Source organism: Parasteatoda tepidariorum, chromosome X1 (genome assembly GCF_043381705.1).
Source record: "Parasteatoda tepidariorum isolate YZ-2023 chromosome X1, CAS_Ptep_4.0, whole genome shotgun sequence".
NCBI lineage: Eukaryota > Metazoa > Arthropoda > Arachnida > Araneae > Theridiidae > Parasteatoda > Parasteatoda tepidariorum.
Window position 1 is genome coordinate 78,296,929 of NC_092214.1, and position 18,258 is coordinate 78,315,186.

Here is an 18,258-nt window from a genome sequence, read left to right on the forward strand (position 1 = left end):
TTTTTTCATATCGTTTTAGTTCAAAATGGCGGGAGAACCGAGCAAATTTTTTTTCCGGATTATCTGGATACCAGATAAATGGTTCTCTACTGTATGCATGAAAAAAAGAGTTGCAGACTTAGCTCTCCGCAATTAAGTCTTGCTAAAGTCATTGGTACATGATTTGTTGAAATTGATCCATACTTCCGTTTCGACTTAAGACATCCTTGAAATTTTTTTTTTTTAAATATACGAAGACTAAACGAATAATTGATATCACGTTGCTAGTTTACGAGCTTGTTGCCAACCGTGGAAAAATACGCATTAAAAACTATAAAAACAGCAAGATACAATATCAATTCCAACTATCGAGAGTACGAGTTTCCCCACTCCTGAACGGACGTCACTCGATAACGACATGTGACGTCATTGCATTCAACTCCACACGAAAGAAGAGGAAGATTTCACCCGCCCCCAGTGTAAGGGGGCGGGTGAAATAGGAGTGTTTTTAGAGGTAACGTTGAAGAGGGGGGAAAATAAAGCATGTTCAGCTACGCTTCAGGCAGATGGTAGTTTGATAAGAGGGGATGGAATTCAAGCTGAAAGAAAAACTTACCTTCGCACTCGCGGAAAAATTAGGTAATTTTGAGTTTGGCCGTCGATCGCAGTAAAATTCGGGAGTTTTTCAAATCAATTCCGGAGGGCGGGAGAATAACTCAAAATTCGGGAGACTCCCGCAAAATGCGGGAGAGTTGGCACGTCTGCATGTTTCAGCATCATTTAGTCATTATCATTATTTCACTGTATACAATTTATAACATTATTAATTAAATTTTATATAAACATTCCCTTAATCATTTGAATCAATAAAAATTTCTAATGCGAAATATTTAAAGCAACATTTCATATATATTGTACTTTAAAAATAATGGAGGGATAAAAAGAAACAAAAATGACAAATCAGTTTCATATGAAAGAGTAAAACTAAGTTTTAGTACTAATGGCTCAATAAAGAACTACTTTTTTTTCATTTATTTAAACATACAGCTTAAAAATTAACAATTTCAGGGTTTGTAGAATTAGGATTTAAGTCTAACACTACTAGGGTCTTCCCAAAATTCTAGAAAAAAAATATCTTTTATCATTATTTGTCCTGATTTATAATTTAAATATTACATAGCAATCACCCCAGATTTTTTATTTTCAAAAATGACTTCCTCTTTTTTTTATTTTTAATTCAATGTTGCTTTAACCCTGTGCTCATTTTCTTCAGCTCTAACAATTTATGTACCATCAATCATTACTTGAGCCAATTGAATTTCAGCAAAACCTTGATTTTTTTAGCCATTCTTTTAATCTTTATTTGCTTCTACAAGCATCTTTGTGCAAACTTTTTTTCGTAATTTTTTGTGTATTGAATTTTTAATAAACAGTTTTAAAAATCTTAATTGTTCACTTAACTCTATTCTATTTTTTCTATTTCCTTCTGCTTTTCTTTAATCAAATTTTTTCATCTTGTTTTTGCTACTGTTCTTTCTTCTTTTCTTCCACTAGATGGTCTTGCATTCTAAATGCATTCTTAGACAAGTATTAAAAGTTCAGAGCTTATTGGTACTAAGTTTGCTTTTTATTCATAATACTTTAATGCATCCAAATTTTGCATTTTAAGTTCTTTCAAATATGCTATTTTTATCTTCACTAATGATTCTACCTAAAAACATTAACCCCTCTCAATGTCTGTACCACCAGGAGAAACAGATAAACACATTTTTAAACACATTGTCTGGCTCCGTATCTTTATGACAGGAGTAATATTTTTTAATGTTACGACTTAAATTTAGTTTATCAGTTTGGAGTAAATTTCATTCATTTACAAGCATAGATACATTTATTGATCCTGTTAACAACTAAGCGATTTCAACAATATTTCCACAATTTATTTGTCGCATCAGAAATTTTTTGACATATCAGAAAATTAAAATATTTTAAATTGCTTTCAAAATTCTTAAATAATCTCTCAATCAATAGCTTTAATAGTTCTAAAAGTCGCTCCTTAGAAGCCAAGTAGTCAGCCATGTGATTGAAAGACAGTGCAATTTGTTGAACTTCAACAATCTATTTTCAAAATTCTAATAATCTAGTTGAACCTTTTGATTGTAATCAACACTCTTATAATGCATTCTTTTGAGTAGAAACCAAACTATTTTTTGAATGTTTTCAACTTCTTAAGAAAATTGTAAAAATATGTTTTATAAAATGGGGAATTTTCAAAAAACGACTCAGTTAATTTTTAGCATTTTAAAACTAAGTTAGTGACATTCAAGACTTTTCAGTCAAAAGAGACTTTAAGTGACTATGAAAAGAAAAGTGACTTTTAGGAGAAATAGTGACTTGGTATGAAACCTGTAGATAACATTTAGATGCATTCTAGAAGCTAAAAACATTTCTGTCACGTTTGTTCAAGGTGAAAGACAGATTAAGAATTCAATTTGAATAGGAAACAGAAGAAGGTTGACATAAGTAAACATTTCATAAAAATTTTCAACTTAATTAGATTGCCACTACAAAATTAGAACAAAAAGTCAATAAAAAAAAGGATGATGTAATAACATTCAAAAGAAACCTCAAGTATATTGTTCAAAATTCTTGAACAATAAGTCATCGCTTTTTATGCCAAACTACATAATTTTTTCACTAAATTTTTAAACCTTAAAGAAACATGTAAAAACCAGATTTGCTTGAAAATATATTTAAAAAACTAAGTAATTTATACTAAAAGAAATAAATTCTTAATAAATTTCATTATTATGTTGCCACATATATAATTAGTCAGCTCAGTGAAAGATACTAAAACCAACACTACCTAGATCATAGGTTCCTAATGTGGGTGCACCGCCTCCCGCAAGTGGGCAGTGAAGACTTTTAAGAGGGCGTTAACAAGATTATTACTATTTGAGGGATGTCAAGGATTTCTAAAATTTTGTTAACAAAGTATAGTTAAATTAGCATTGAGTATAAATTAAAATTTTTTAAATTTCTTTATTTGGTCTCGAAAAATATCTTTTTTCAAACTCAGCTTATATTTGTAATTAAAGCAGTTGTGTTGTGAAAACTGTTTGTCTCATGAGAAAAGAGCTTTTTTTAAATATGTTGAGAAAATACTGTAACTTTTTTAGCGCTGAACAGCATTATGATCTTACTGTGAATTTTAAACTTTTGCACCCTTGCCACATCCCTAAACTTTATTTAAATGGCTGATCTATTCCTTAACTTAATTTAATAGGCATTTTTTTCTTTTTTTGAATCTTGTAAAAAAAGAACTTAATAATTCGAGTTCTTAAAATCATATAGATTTTTGTTTACATCTCCCCCACTTTTAACATGTTTGATAAAGAAGTTTTAAATATATTTTTAAGCAAATTTATTTGTATAATTGATACGTTTTCTATCTAGGTTTTTCTGAGAGGTACCTATTTTGTGAAAATTTAGACATAATTAGTTAAAATTAAAAATTATATTAAAAAATCATCAAAAAAATACGGTAAAAATATGGATTTATCGTTTCTAACGAGATACAAAAATAAAATTTTAAGAAAAAGTTTTTTGTGAAATTACCGTTTTCCTAAAGATGAATTTGTGAAGGTACAGCTAAACGGTTGTAAATTTGGCCTGGACAGACCCCTGATTGATAATTGAAATACAATTAACTTTGAATTTCCTATTGTTAACTTAGAAAATATAAATTTCTAAGTTGATTTTGAAATATGTTTCAGGTGGACCTGGTCATATAAATAAACGGCATCATCAATTTAATATTTTTTTAATAAGATATACAAAATATAACATTTAATTTTAACTGCAAAGTGATACATGGAATTCATATTCATCTTTTATCATCACTTGAAAATTTTATATATGAGCTACCTTCCTCAAGATAAGTAAATATTTCCAAGAAAAATATACTGGTCATAACGTAAATTAAAATAATTATAGAAGTTAACCATAATAAAAAGTTCAAAAGATTTAAAATTGGACAAAAAAAATTTCTTAATTATTTCTTAGTATCGTTTTCTTAATCTTTTATTTATTTTTTTGAGGAGGGTATTTAAAGTTTTCTGACTAGTAAAGTGGACGGTAGTTAAAACACGATTGGGAATCTATGGCCTTGACAAATAAAGTAAAAACACTTACTTCAAGCAGCTGATTGAACTGGGCTTTCATCTCAAAGTATGGCCTAAAAGTAAAAAAAAATAATGAAAGACTGTTTTACAAATTAAGAGAGCACTCTTGATTTTAGGGAAATCACAAACACAGCAAGAATAAAACTTCAAACTTATATGAATCATTATAGTTGAAAAGTATAATTTTCAGGAAAATGTGACTGAAGCTTCCAGAAATGGATATTCTCAAAAATACACAAACCTGTATTGGTCATTGTAACTTTCTCAAAAGTTTAAATTTTAGAAAATCTTTTTAACACATCAGGCTTGCAGAAAAAAATAATTGACTTTATGAAAAACTCAGGGTTGTGTCTTCAGCTTACGAAAAATATACTTTTAAGAAATTCTAACATTTTGTTTCAATTCACAATCAGTATGGAATTTCAAAAGACTTTGGAAATCCAATAAATCACAAACATTTTATAATTACTCGAGCATTAATATTGAAGCATTATCTTCTTAGAAAGAGTGCAAAAGTTTACTTTCCAACTTTGATGGGCAAAAAACATACAAAACAAATAAGTTCTTGAATTTTGTACATGTTTGAGCAGCAAAAAAGTATATTTTTGATAGCTGCAATCAGAGTTGCTACTCAAATAGAAGAACACAATTCCTTGACTTTTCCAGACATATATTTTAAAAATTCCAGTCTAATACCGCAGTATGAACTGACAGTGCCATGGTCAAAATATACTATGATATAATTCATACATTATAGTGTATAATTCAAATTAATTAAAAAATATAACACCACAATACAGACAAAAAATAGCAGTAATGTCAAACGAAATACATCATACAAAAGAGAGAAGAAAAAAAACATTCTTTCTCACTGAGTCCACAAAGAAAACTATAATTTTTTATTTTAATTCTGCTATTATGAAGTCAAAAGAAGTCTATTTAGAAGTCAGAAACTTTGGATTAAATATTCATGTTTAATTTTATATCCCTGTTTAATAAATTTTTTTACAATGCATCTACATATGTGAAAGATGGAAAAATGAAGAGTAAAATTTTTAAGGAAAAAAAAAGGGAGTCTTTTAAGTTTTTATGTAAATTAAAATAACATATTACTTTCATACATATATTTAAAAATTCTGCAAAGATAAAATTATAAAATTTTTTTTGCATTTTATTAATGAATCATTAATTTTTATTACTATTAAAGATTAACTTGCTACAAATTTTTCAACTGTAATGCAAATTAAATATAGAATAAACCTAATTTATCTAAGTTTTTTCCAGATTTGATAAAAATAATAAATACTAAAAAAATTTAGTTATTAATAATTTTTTTAACATCCCTGCTATACACAGATATTCTGCATCACAATTCATAGAAAAAAAAACTTTTTAAAAATACTAAATCATCTCACAAAAGAAACTAATAAATATATAAGCAGTATGAATTCAATAGCAATTAAAATCTTATTTAATCAATTAAATAGAAAAATATTTTTAAAAATAAAATACGCAAAATATGACAACTGGATAGGATTATCCTCTTAATGAGGAATATTTTTTTCTTACCTCTATTTTTTTTAAAATATTTAATTAAAAAATAACAAATGGAAATTTTAAAAAATAGCAAATTAAAAAAGATACGAAGCTTTATTATGAAGAAAATTTTAAAACATAAATATTACAGGAAAAAAAATTTAAAATTTACGTCTTTATAAAATCAAAGTGCTGAAAACCAGAGTGTAAGTATTCCAAAAATGTCTATTTAAATATTAAAAATAATAGAATTAACCCCAATCAAAAGTAAAATTACATAAAAAAGCAAGCTTTATTGTTTTCAAATCTCGCCAACAGGGAATATATTAAAGAGTAACTTAGATAGCAACAGAAAACTGGAACAGATGTTAAAAGAAGCACAATTTATTTTGCTATCTATTAGAAAATAAACAATGAATTTGAGAAATAAACATGAAGGAGAATGAAAACAAGATGACAAACATATACAGAAAAAAAAGGAAAGCGCAAATTATGTAACTATTTTTAATTATCTTTAAATGTCATATATAAAAAAATTTAATTAGAAATAGAGGAATATAAACCACAATATATCATCTGCAAAATTATTGTAAAAAAAAATATGTAAATTTTTGGATTAGATATCAGGGATTGATCCAGGTGGAAATTGGAGCTGTTTTGTGGCCTTTTCACACAATTCAAAATTTGAAATATGTCCCATTTATAAAACAAAATTTAAATTTGTAAAAAATGGCTTCGTTACAAAATTTAACATTATAAAAATTATCACACAAAATTGTTTACTGTGGATTCTTGGAAAAACAAAGTGATTTTATGTCAGCAACATTTTGAATCAAACACGTTGAAATTCAAATTCAAAATTCATGTTTCATGATAGCGCGTAAAAAATATTGGAGATTGGTTAACCTTGTAGAAAAGGACGACAAAAATGGTGAATGACGGATGAAAAAATTACCATCAATGTCAGGAAGTTACGATGGAATTATCACAAAACGAATGTGTCAAAGAGGGTTAACTGAAATTTGAATGTCATAATAACATATTTTATTTTATTTTATAACCGTCGTTGAACAGCCGACCCAACTTCATGGGTTTACGACTACTAACGTTCAACTCCGTAGCCTTGTAATTTTGAACTAATCCAGAAGACAAGGAAACTCCTGGATCAGTACCCCCAGAGGTATTGATTTGTTGTGGGAACATGGAGGACTTTGAGACTCGACAGATTTAACGTGCATCAGTCACCATTTACTACACGGGGAGTCTTCGGCCGGCGAGGATCGAACCCACGACCTCTTGGATATGGGCCCAGTGCCCTACCGACCAGGCTATCCCGCCCAATATCAGGATTTGAAAAACTACTAGAAAACAGATTTATAAATTAATTAAATCTAATAAAAGTGTTGTTCATCAGATGAAGCGCTGCAGTTTTAGAAACCTACCACAAAGCCTTCAATGGGAGAAAGATATATTTTTTCACCTATAAATAATAATTTTTCTTAGAAAAGAAGTCATTTTCAAAATGAGGAATTTTTTTTAAAAATCTTTTAAAACATAGCTTGTTAAGAGCAAAAAGGAGTTACCTGCAAGCTAAAGTCACTTGAGACTGAAAATAAATTAAAATTCGGTCATCAACAGTTCTAACAACCTTGGATTTCTAATAAAGTGAACATCAAGATATTAACCCAAACAGAACACCATTACCAAAAAATAACTTATTATGCATTTGAAACTGTTCAAGAATCATTTCACGATAGCTGTCTACAACACAGATTCTGAGTTGAGGGTTTGTATAATTATATAATGCTAAAAATTGAAGTGAATATAAATTAAGTTATGGATAACCATCTTTTGAGATATGGTACATTTACAAACATTCAGTTAGACATTTCTAAGCATTTAGTTCTCTTGTGTTTGTCCATGAACCGGAACAAATTGAAAACAAACTAAATGGGACTTTAAACAAGAAAAACATAAAGTTTTAGATTCTACATTCCTTAGTAAAAACAATACAATGCTAATTAAAACAAAATTGCAAAAGCATCCAGAAAAGGAAAATGTTCATGCCAAATTTAAAAACAATAATAAAGATCTAATTTTAGATAGAGAAGAAAAAAATGAAAGAACTTGGATAATAAAAATATTTCAATACAAGAAATGTAACCCATAAAAATTGAGCAATGGAACAAGTGGAAGTTATAACAAGAATGTATTTTTATTATCATGCACCTTTAAGTTATGACAAGCTAGGCTTGATAAACAACATCAATAAAAATTCTTAAACACAGATTAAAATATCAATCTGAATTATATTTATATAAAATCTATAAATTTAAAACACCCTGATCTTAAGAATTCAGCTGAAAGTGTAATGCAACAATCAGAAGATATTTTTAAAACAATATATTAAGCAAATTTACTTAAAACCTACAATGAAAGCCCAATATTTGCAGAAAAAGGACACAAACACTAAACCATGGCCCAGCTATTCAGAGCTTTATCGTTTAACAACCATAGCAGAAAAGCCATGTAATTTTGACCCAAGTCAGAGTATAAAACACGTGATCCCTGTTTCTCCACCAGCAGAGTGAATGACACTTTTACCAACTGCCCTACTGGAGAACTTGGATCAATTTTAGTCAAAATTTAAACAGTGAGATTTCAAAGCATGATATTTGGTAAACTCCCAAATTATTGGTAGCTGATGTGTGTACAGTATTAAGAAGGACAATACAGACTGAATCAAGATGTTTGAATCTTGACTGGTTATATAAGAATTCAAACAAGTATAAGGTATTACAAGTATTCTTAGACTGATTTTCCTATTATTAAGTGTGCTGGGTTGAAGATAAAGATATTACATAAAATACATTATACAAATTAAATAAAAAATTCTTAATTAACAAAAATAGACCTCACATTGTATTTTCAATTATAATATTTTATCATTAATTCAAGATGCTGAGTAAGTTGTTAGGGAGTCTGCTATTTTCTATTTCTCTGAGATCATGTAGTTGTACTTATTCATAATAACCACATATAAAGTACTCATTTTTCATTGTGTTAAGTCAATAATAAAGGATACACTGAATAATCTGCTTATTTATTGCATTATTACTTTGCACTTTCTTAACAGAAACTTTCAAATTTTCTTTAATAAGAATATCAAGGAACAAAATCTCATGCAGAAATAATATCATCAACATCATAGCATTTAAATAAATAATTACAAAGTGAATAATCTACCTACAGGTAATCAAAAGATTATCACTAGAGTGAACTCAGGCAGAGATTAGCAAAAGTTGAGCAAGTAAAAAAATTTCATTATGTTGAAGAAAATACAGAGCACACACCACCTATCAAAATCATTGTTCTGAAAATATTTATTTTTTTAAGTTCACCGATTTTATTAACCAAAATGTCTACACACTTAGGAACACAAAACATTTCTGAAGTTGAACTTCATAAATTCTCTAAAAGCAAAACAGTTTTAGACATTTATATTTTATTTTTTATTGAATTTACATTTAACACAATTAAAAACAAGCTAAATCTTTTTCTTTTTTTTTTGAATTACAGAAGGGTTTTAAAATATTGGCATATTTGCTTCATTAGCAAAATTTAGAATTAAGGATTCAATATTTGAAAGATTATAAAAGTTTTTGTGACTTTTCAATTTCCTTTTCTTTGCTTAAAGTTCCTTTAAAAATGTAAAACATTTTTCTGATATCTATTGAAGATAGATTTGTCTCATTGAATGATGATAAGTGTTCCACTAACGTTGTTAATTCATAAAGTTTTCATTTAGATTCATTTACACTCCCTGTTTCATAATTTTCTAACTATCACTCTTTTTCCCTAAAAAGTTTAATCCTCACCTATAAGTTAATCATTTTGTTGGTAGGGGCAGAATGAAACTTGTTATATATATGCTGTCAAAACTTGAGAAAATAGAAAATCCTAATTATTCAGACAAAGAAAAGCTTTTTTTAATTTCAAACATATGCCCTAGAAAAATATTGATTTTACAAAATGGCAATTTCAATTTTTTAAAAGGATGGTTTTAGAATATTTTGATATTGTACAGATTCTTTTTGCAGACTTGTTATTAAAAAAGAGCTAATTTTATACTCCACTGATTTTATTAGTGGCATTCATTGTATAACCAAAGAAAATATACGATTACACTAATAGTAACACCAAAATACATTTGTTATTTTATTGAATAATTTCTGATGTTTTAATTTATTTTAGTTTTTAAATGGTGTGATAAATAGTGCAACAGCAATCTATAGTTAATACCATTTCTGAGCCAGTTTTGGATATCACAATAATTAATGTTAATAAGTTTCAACTAAGTATATTTAAAAAATTATGCATAAAAGTAAAGAACTATACCTTGACTTAGTGATAGATTTTTTGAGGTCTTGGTGCAGTTGCTGGACAATTCTCTCAGCTTCATTGTAGGCAAGTGATAGCTTCTGGTGTTCTCGTTGACTTAATACTCTTTCACTTTCAGCTTCATTAACCTTAACAAAATATTATTAAAAAATAAAAATGTTTTAAAACAAAGGGACAGGGTGCGTAGCCAAATCTTTGAATCAAAAATAAGCACTTTTTAAAAACTTTCTTTACAAAAATTTTCAAGCACTCAAAAAATTCATATTCAATCAATGGTATTATTTAAAAACAAAAACTTTTTATAAACAGTTTTAGCGTTAAAAAAAAAACCCAAAAAGAAATGGGCGTAAATCGAAACAATCAATACTTTCCCACATCACTGAGTGTAATCAACTTGACCCTGAACTCAGAACAAAAGTACCCTTACCCCCTATGTCAAAAAAAGTGTTAGAAGTAAAATGAAATTAAAATAAATTAAAATGAAAAACATTTCATAAGGATCTGATATTCTCTACCGGAATTGGAGCACTCGAGTTTCAGTTTGAAGTGTGCGCGCATGCGCAAGTCACAACGTGGGTACGACATGAAGTCCGCGTGAATGATTACGTAGGCAACTCCCCATTTTTCATGAAATGCATGGGATCCACCAGATATCACTGAAGGGAGAAAAAAAAACTATTCGGAAAAAAAGCACTTTTTAAAAACGCCAACTGAAAAAAGCACCTTTAAAAGCTTTTAAAAACGAATTCCCCAAAAAACACCTTTAAGCACTTTTTACAAATGCTACGCACCCTGAAGGGAGTTAGATTTCAAGCTATATTATAAAATTATAATTAATGAAAATCAAGTTTCTATATTCAAATTTATGTTGTGAAATGTACTGGCGTTGTTATACCCTGGTTTCATAAGGCATATTAGATCTATATAATGCAATTCTGCGCTCTACATTCCTTTATCAAGCATATTAACTTTTACAGATGTACACAACGAAAGCTGCAGCTAAGAAATTTTTTTGACTTAGAAAAATTCACTTCTTACATTATTTGTTCAATTATTTCTTAAGAGGTTACAATTTCAAAAGCCGTAACTGCTAACTTTTACGAATTTTTGGAAAGATATAATTTTTATGTTTAAACTGGTAGCAAAGTTTAACTTTTCTTTTCATATCTTGAATTTATATATTTAATTTAAAAGGACAATAAATAAAAAAAGTTATTTGCCCACCATTCCGTTTATATAAAATTAACATATAAAAAAATGTGTTTAGCTTCTAGCAAAATTAAAAGATATTTTTGCCTGCACTTGTAATTCAATTTCCGTCTCACTACCACTTAAAAAAATCATCCCCGGAAAGGGTATAAGTTGGCAGGTAAGAAAAGCTAAGCTAACTAAAATTAATAAAATTTTTATTAGTTCTAATGCTTTCAAAAATCTGCAAATAATAAATACTTAAGTCCATATTTTTACGTTTTTAACTATTTGTATCTAAAATTTATTTTAGAGCATTTTATGATTGATCTGTTCCCGAATAATATTGCTGTCTTGTTTAGTAGATAAAATTATCTATATAACACAAAATTTTATAAAATGCAAATCCTCACATTTCAAGGTTTGCGCTGTTAAGACCTTCGACTGCATATTAAAAAAATGTTTTCAAAACATATAAATTAGAATTGATTTTAATTTAAACTCCAGTTAAGATTTTACTTATTTTGTTTTCCAAAGTATTTTGCCTCTAAAATAAAGTTACGCTGAAAAATATACTTTTCAGTTGCTTTTGGGGCACTTTTGTTTAATCAAAATAAAATTTTAACATCTTTGATTTGATTTGGTTCTAAAAGATTTTTACAACATGGTAAGTTAATTGTAAACAGATAAATTCAAAGCAATTTTTTTAGAATTTTTAACTTTCAATAAAATAAACATATTTAATTACGATTTTCATTACATTAAAGTTGCCACTTTGATTAATTTCAATGTTTTATGTTCCATCATAACTGGAGAAAACTCAAAATACACCAGCTATCTCATCCAAATAAATCTCACAATTTTTGCAGATTTTTCTTAGTGGTAGCCAATTAAAGCAGAAAACTTTCCCCAAAATTTATGGATTATTGAATTATATGTTTGGATGTTAAAAAATAAATTTATTAAATGTTGAATCAAATATTGAAGCATAAATTTCAAAGCACAAATCAAATAAATAATGAAAAAAAATACTTTAGCAAAACTGCTGACAAGTGTCTCACTTATTCAAAGGATGATGATAATGTGCAATAATACCTATCTGTTGTAACATATTTCACAGTACCTTGAGAAGCCGGTGTTCTACATTTTTTTTCCAAACTATAGAGTCTTAATAATTAGTTTTCCAGAACATAGAAAAAAAGACCTTTTGGTCACACAGGTTCTTTTTTTCCATTCATTCATTTTTTTAGAATATCCTGCATTTCATTCAACAAAGTATTATCGCTACGACAGGAGAAATGGAGAATAATGATCCACAGCCAGGTTCCAAGAAATTTCAACAAGATGTGCTTGTGATTTTCCCCATCTTCTCCTGCCTAGAAACTATCAGATATTCATTAATCAGCAGTGTTATGGCTCGCGGTACCTGTATAAAATTTTTTTGTTATTAAAAACATTAATTTTTAAAAAACCAGCATATACTGAAACTTTTAAGATACCTTTTTAATAACAAGTTATTTTTTACTCTGAAAAAACTATTTTCAAGTATAAAAAAATGTGCTTAAAAATGTACTATAAGACACTTAATTAAAAAACTTATTTTTATATTTAAAGATGAGAGGTTGAATATAATCTTACACTGAAAAAGCATTCTTGGATTTAATTGCTGAAAGGCATTTTTTTTCTCGGCCACAGAAAAAAAACTTATAGCAGTACTATTTTTTTAATACATTTACTTTGAAAATGAAACAAAAGTTTGAGATCACATTTGTTTGCTGAGTAAAATGTATTTTAACATGCATTTTAATGCTAGGCATATTTTAAGAAAAATTTTCAAATTGAAATTTTGAAAAGAGTACTAAAATTATTTATTATTATTTTGATAAAGTTAAAAAGTACTGGTGGTTAATTTAGTTTTCAAATTAAAATTTCCATAAAATGTTTAGGAATTCCTTTTTCAACAACTGAACATATTAATTTTATTTTCTCCAATAAAAACTAGGGATTGCAAAGAACCGTTCTTAATTATTATCTCTCTTATAGCATGACATTTGTTTTTAACATTTTTCCTTTGAAAAATAGAGGAAAAGAAATATGAGCTGCAGAATATCAGCAAAGAAATAAGGTTAGTGCCTTAAATCAAGCAAAGGACATATATTTTAAATCATAGGTTCCAAAAGATTCCCACCATTCCCTTTGTGATGTAAAAATTTTTTAATGGCTCCAAGAAAAAAAATCTTTTTTTTTCATAAAGTTATTTAACATTTTTAGAAAGATACACATTTACCCCTAATTTAATAAAAATTACTATTAACCAATGTATTTATCAGATATTACAGTTATTAATTTTTATGAAGGTAGCTCATCCCTAAAAGTGTTTGAAAAAGATTAAATTCAATTTATCCCCAAGAAATTTTAATTAAATAATCAATAAATATTATATTTTAAAACATTAATTTAGTATTTAATACAAGTAAATAAAAAAAAGTGTTTTCATTTAGAAATGTAATCTGCTCAACTTGCAATCTGTCATCAGTGTTCTCTTGTACTGAATCAAACATATTTCAAAATCAGTTAAGACAGTTACATTTCATAAGCTATATCTGAAATCTGAGATTTGTTGGGGGGGAAATGTGAGGCAAGATTACCTAAAGTTACTTGAAAAATAAAATTAGTATTTTTTTTATTAAAAAAATGTGTTTAGTTAGGGAGTGCATCAGTTGTTTCTGTGAGATTGAGATCAATGCATATAAGGAAGCCAAATAGGTAAAAGTTTGAAATTTACAAGAATATCACAGGACCCTTCAACTTAAAGTGGATACTACAGAAGTTTCTTGAAGAATTTTAATTATTTTTAATTCATTTTTCTCAGATTTTTTTTAAAAATTCAATTTTTAAACAGGTATCTTTTCCTGTCCTACAATGGTTTTTAATGATTAACTGGTTAAATTTTGAAGTTTCAGGACTTCTTAATAGCTAACATATGTCCCGGGAAAACTAAACAACTGGGTAAGTTTCTAAAAGGATATATGAAAACTCACTTCTTTAGCATTCCAATTTAATATTTTAAAAAGAAAAATCTCTGGTGGAGATTCTCTAACAGAAATAATTCGTCGTTAAATAATTGGCACAGTTTTCTTTTAGTATTTTGCATTTTCAGAATGCTAACTTATCTTAACATACATCACAGAGTAATTGGGTTCTAAGACCATATTAGTAGTTCTAACGCAACATCTAAAAATCATATTGCAGTGCATAGGTCATTTTACATAGAACATTCAATTACCCAGAAAGATATGTCCAAATTAAACTTTTTCATAGACTTTTGAATTACCTCACTTTTAGTTATCTCATTCAGACAAAGTATATGTTGAAACTATACTCTGATCATTTTATCATGAATAATTTTCAATTAGGAACATTTTATCTATTGTTACTTATGAATATAGCATGACTATTGACCACATTTTCAGCAAAATCAACTACCATGTTGTAAAAATTCAAATCAACCAATTTCTAGAAGCAACTAGAGCCATATTTAAATGGTTTATTTGATGTAACACATTTGCACACTACTGCATACTTTTTCAGGGACAGTTTTAGGGGTAATCAATCAACTATGCATAGAACTCAAGAAGTAGGCCCTTTTTGGTTTACATCAGTATACAGCAACAGTTTTTTTAATCCTTTACTAGAATGTTTGGTGAAAAGTGTGAGGTAATTGTAGCTTTGCTAGTTGGTGGGAGATCCTTGCAGTTTAGTTGTATTATAGCAACCAGTGAACTTTCTTTTGCTTATTAAGAGTGTGCAAGTTAATGGGGTATGAAAAATTCTTCTCTTGAAAGAAATTGAATACATTAGTTTCCAAGCTGCATACTTAGTATGGTTATCAAACCAAAAATGCAAGCTCCAGCTCATCAAGCTGCAAACTTATATTCATATTTTAATCTTTCTCTAGCTGCATAAACCCTTAAAAAATAATTGGTTGTGCATTCTGCAGCCAACCAGAGAAGAAAGAGTGAGTAATTTCAAAATAAAACACTCAAATCTCGATAGTGGTCAATTTGATTGCTATGGTAGTTCTAGGGAGAACTTCATTTTATGCGCTATTATATAACCTGATAAAACTTTTCATGAATGCTTTTGAGAACTCGAAAAATCATGAAATTCAAGTAAGATGATATATTTATTTTAGGAATATTGCCACTCTTTTTGATCAAAATTATCTCTCTTATCGTTCTAGTGTTAGTTTAATCCAAGCATGACATAATCATTAGAAAATCCTGCAGTTATAAAAATAATATAACCCTGATTTTTTAAATAATTTATTTTAATACCAGAAGAGCATCAAATTTCTTTAAATGTTTTTACTCAAATATTTTAAATTTAATGAAGTATGGAACAACTAAAAGAGCATATTAAAAATTTAAATTCATTTTGCAGTTGATCAAAATTAAATTTGCTGTTGGTTAAAATTGGTCTAGTTCTAGTGAAAACTATTATATTTTATAATAGCTGAATGAAAGTAGAAAGTGAATATTTACAGGATCCCACAAAATGTTTTGTTTGGGTCAGCTAATTGTTTTACTGCTATTTATTTATTTATTTTTAATTTTGAAAACTATTATTATTAAGTTTCAGAAATCAGTGATGTAGATTAATAATAATTGCTATTTCTAATGATTTAGAAAATCAGATACTCAGAACAAAATCAGTTCCAGATTCTGGATAGTCCGTTCACTACTATGCTTAGAAACTTGACTTTAGAGTGAAGCAGACACAAAATACTCAACTGCCTTTGTTTGAACCGAGAATGCTTTGAGTATTTTATTCTAACTAAATACTAAGTCACTTCGAAAATGCGATTTAATCTCAATGATAGTTATGGTTATATTAGTATTAAACTTTCAACTGTTTCACTTCTACAATTTGTAAAAATTGGGGTATATATTTGAGTCATTTAATGCCTAAATATGTTGTTAAGAGATATTTTATCTGCCTGGAAAATAGGATTGCCTTGAAAAAAAAAATTTTTAATCTTTTTTGCCACCATAATATTGATAAAGCTCAGAGCATTCATTCTTCACTTCCTTGTTCATTGGTTTTCTATTTACCCCATTAATATAATGAGCGCTAAAAATATTTTTACCACAACCAATCAAGGAATAAGAATTATACTGAATTTCTCTTTAAAATGTTGGCATTTCTGAAGAAAGTGCAATGACTGATAGTAAAATGGAAAGGTTTGAGAGAGCATTCGATGAATGACAAACAAATGTGCACAATGAAGCAATATTAGATTTTTTCTGCTAGTCCGATTGTCCTATAGACCACATATGAGTTAGTAAAAAATACTTCCATAATGTAGATAAATAATTTTAAAGAGAGCAATCTTACCCTGAGTGTGGCATGATTAAGCATTTCTTGCCATGCAGGATCAAAGCACCCTCCTTCCTTTTTTAAACCTTCTTCAGCCAAATAAACCATTTCTTTAGCAGCAGAGTGTGCACTACTTGCTCTTTCATATCTTAGAGCTGCTTTTTGAGTTTGTGTTTGCAGCTAAAAAAAACATTTTTAACCCTGCCATAACAAAACTTTTATAACCATACATAATCAACATAAAATATCACTGACATTTTCACTATTGTAATAAAATTTTAAAGAAATTTATGTAATTTTCTAAGAAAGTTTTCAAAAGAGAGACTGAAAAATTCATTAATTAATTTAAAAAAATTTTTCATTCAAAAAATCATTTAACTCCTCTTCAATGCTAACGAAAAGAAACAGCAAACAGTTTCAATGACATGCTGTATTAAAATATGAGATAAAATTATATAATTTTCAAACTAAGATTTTTTTTTAAGAAAATTGAGACTGGGTTCTAAAAGATCTGACACTAACGCACAAAGCAAGTAAGCTAATAAAACAAATCACTGGGTTTTTAAAACCTTGTGTTTATCCAAAGAACTTATAACCAATTTACTAGTGCTGAAGGAAAGTTTTTCCATGATTAACCTGGGGTCCAACTTATAGATCGGTTCATTTTCTCCATCATAAACAAAGTCATAAAGAGTTTTAATTTTTCTCCTTATCCTCTCAACAGTGTAACGGTTTCTAAAAATGGTTCAACTGACCTTAACTAAAAAAGATAAAGTCAGTTTGTGCCATTCTTTGCTTATTTATAAACGTGTAAATATCTGCAATTCTGAGAATTTTTAGTGCTAAAGTCTGTTGCTCTTGTAACAAGAGAAGTCAAATTTAAAATTTTTATGGATCTTATATCGCAGATATCCAACTCACTACTTTGAAGTCTGATAATATGTTTAATTTATCAGTTCTTTTATTACTTCTAATACTAAAATAAAACTATTGCTCTATAAATAAGACACTGAGCAGCTATAGTACTTAATGCTTCTTTTTCATGTTTGAGAAATAAGGGCAATTTATTTTTCTAAATAATTTTAAGTTCTACCAATATTCCTTTTCTGGCATATAAAGAAAAAACAGAATTTTAAAAAATTATTACCTTCGATGTTCTTTTATTGATTTTAAACTTTGCCATATTTTTAATATTCAAATATATTGTTTCTACTGGATAATAGTATGTATATGATTTTTAAGTCATTTTACACATAATGTAAGAGGTTTTTTCAAACAATGTTGCATTTTATATTGCTTCTTTATTCTCTCCTTTGCCAATGGCCAAATCTATCACACTGTATGCACAGCTGAAAATATTGGATTTTTAAAAAAATTAAAATTTTAAAATTTGACTCATGGTGTTCTTATGAATGTTATTAAAGAATAAAAAAAAAATTAATTAATAAAATAACTTAATTTCTATATTTAACAAAATTAAATGAAGTACACAAAATAGAATATATTTGCATCTATTTTCTCAAAGATTGATAAGTGCAGGCATTCGCTTTTTTTAAAAACTGATCATCAAATGACACTTCAAAACACTTTTAGT

General features: G+C 27.8%; 1 protein-coding gene across 1 annotated transcript in view; it reads right to left on the reverse strand.

Annotated features, from left to right (window-relative positions):
• The window catches only part of LOC107437027 (SH3 domain-binding protein 5-like), a gene marked incomplete in the record, with an annotated part of 46,659 nt that overhangs the window by 10,374 nt on the left and 18,027 nt on the right, over nucleotides 1-18,258 (reverse strand). The window contains 3 exon segments of the mRNA XM_043051886.2: nucleotides 4,171-4,213; nucleotides 10,095-10,225; nucleotides 16,683-16,844. Coding sequence (XP_042907820.2) covers nucleotides 4,171-4,213; nucleotides 10,095-10,225; nucleotides 16,683-16,844 — 336 coding nt within the window.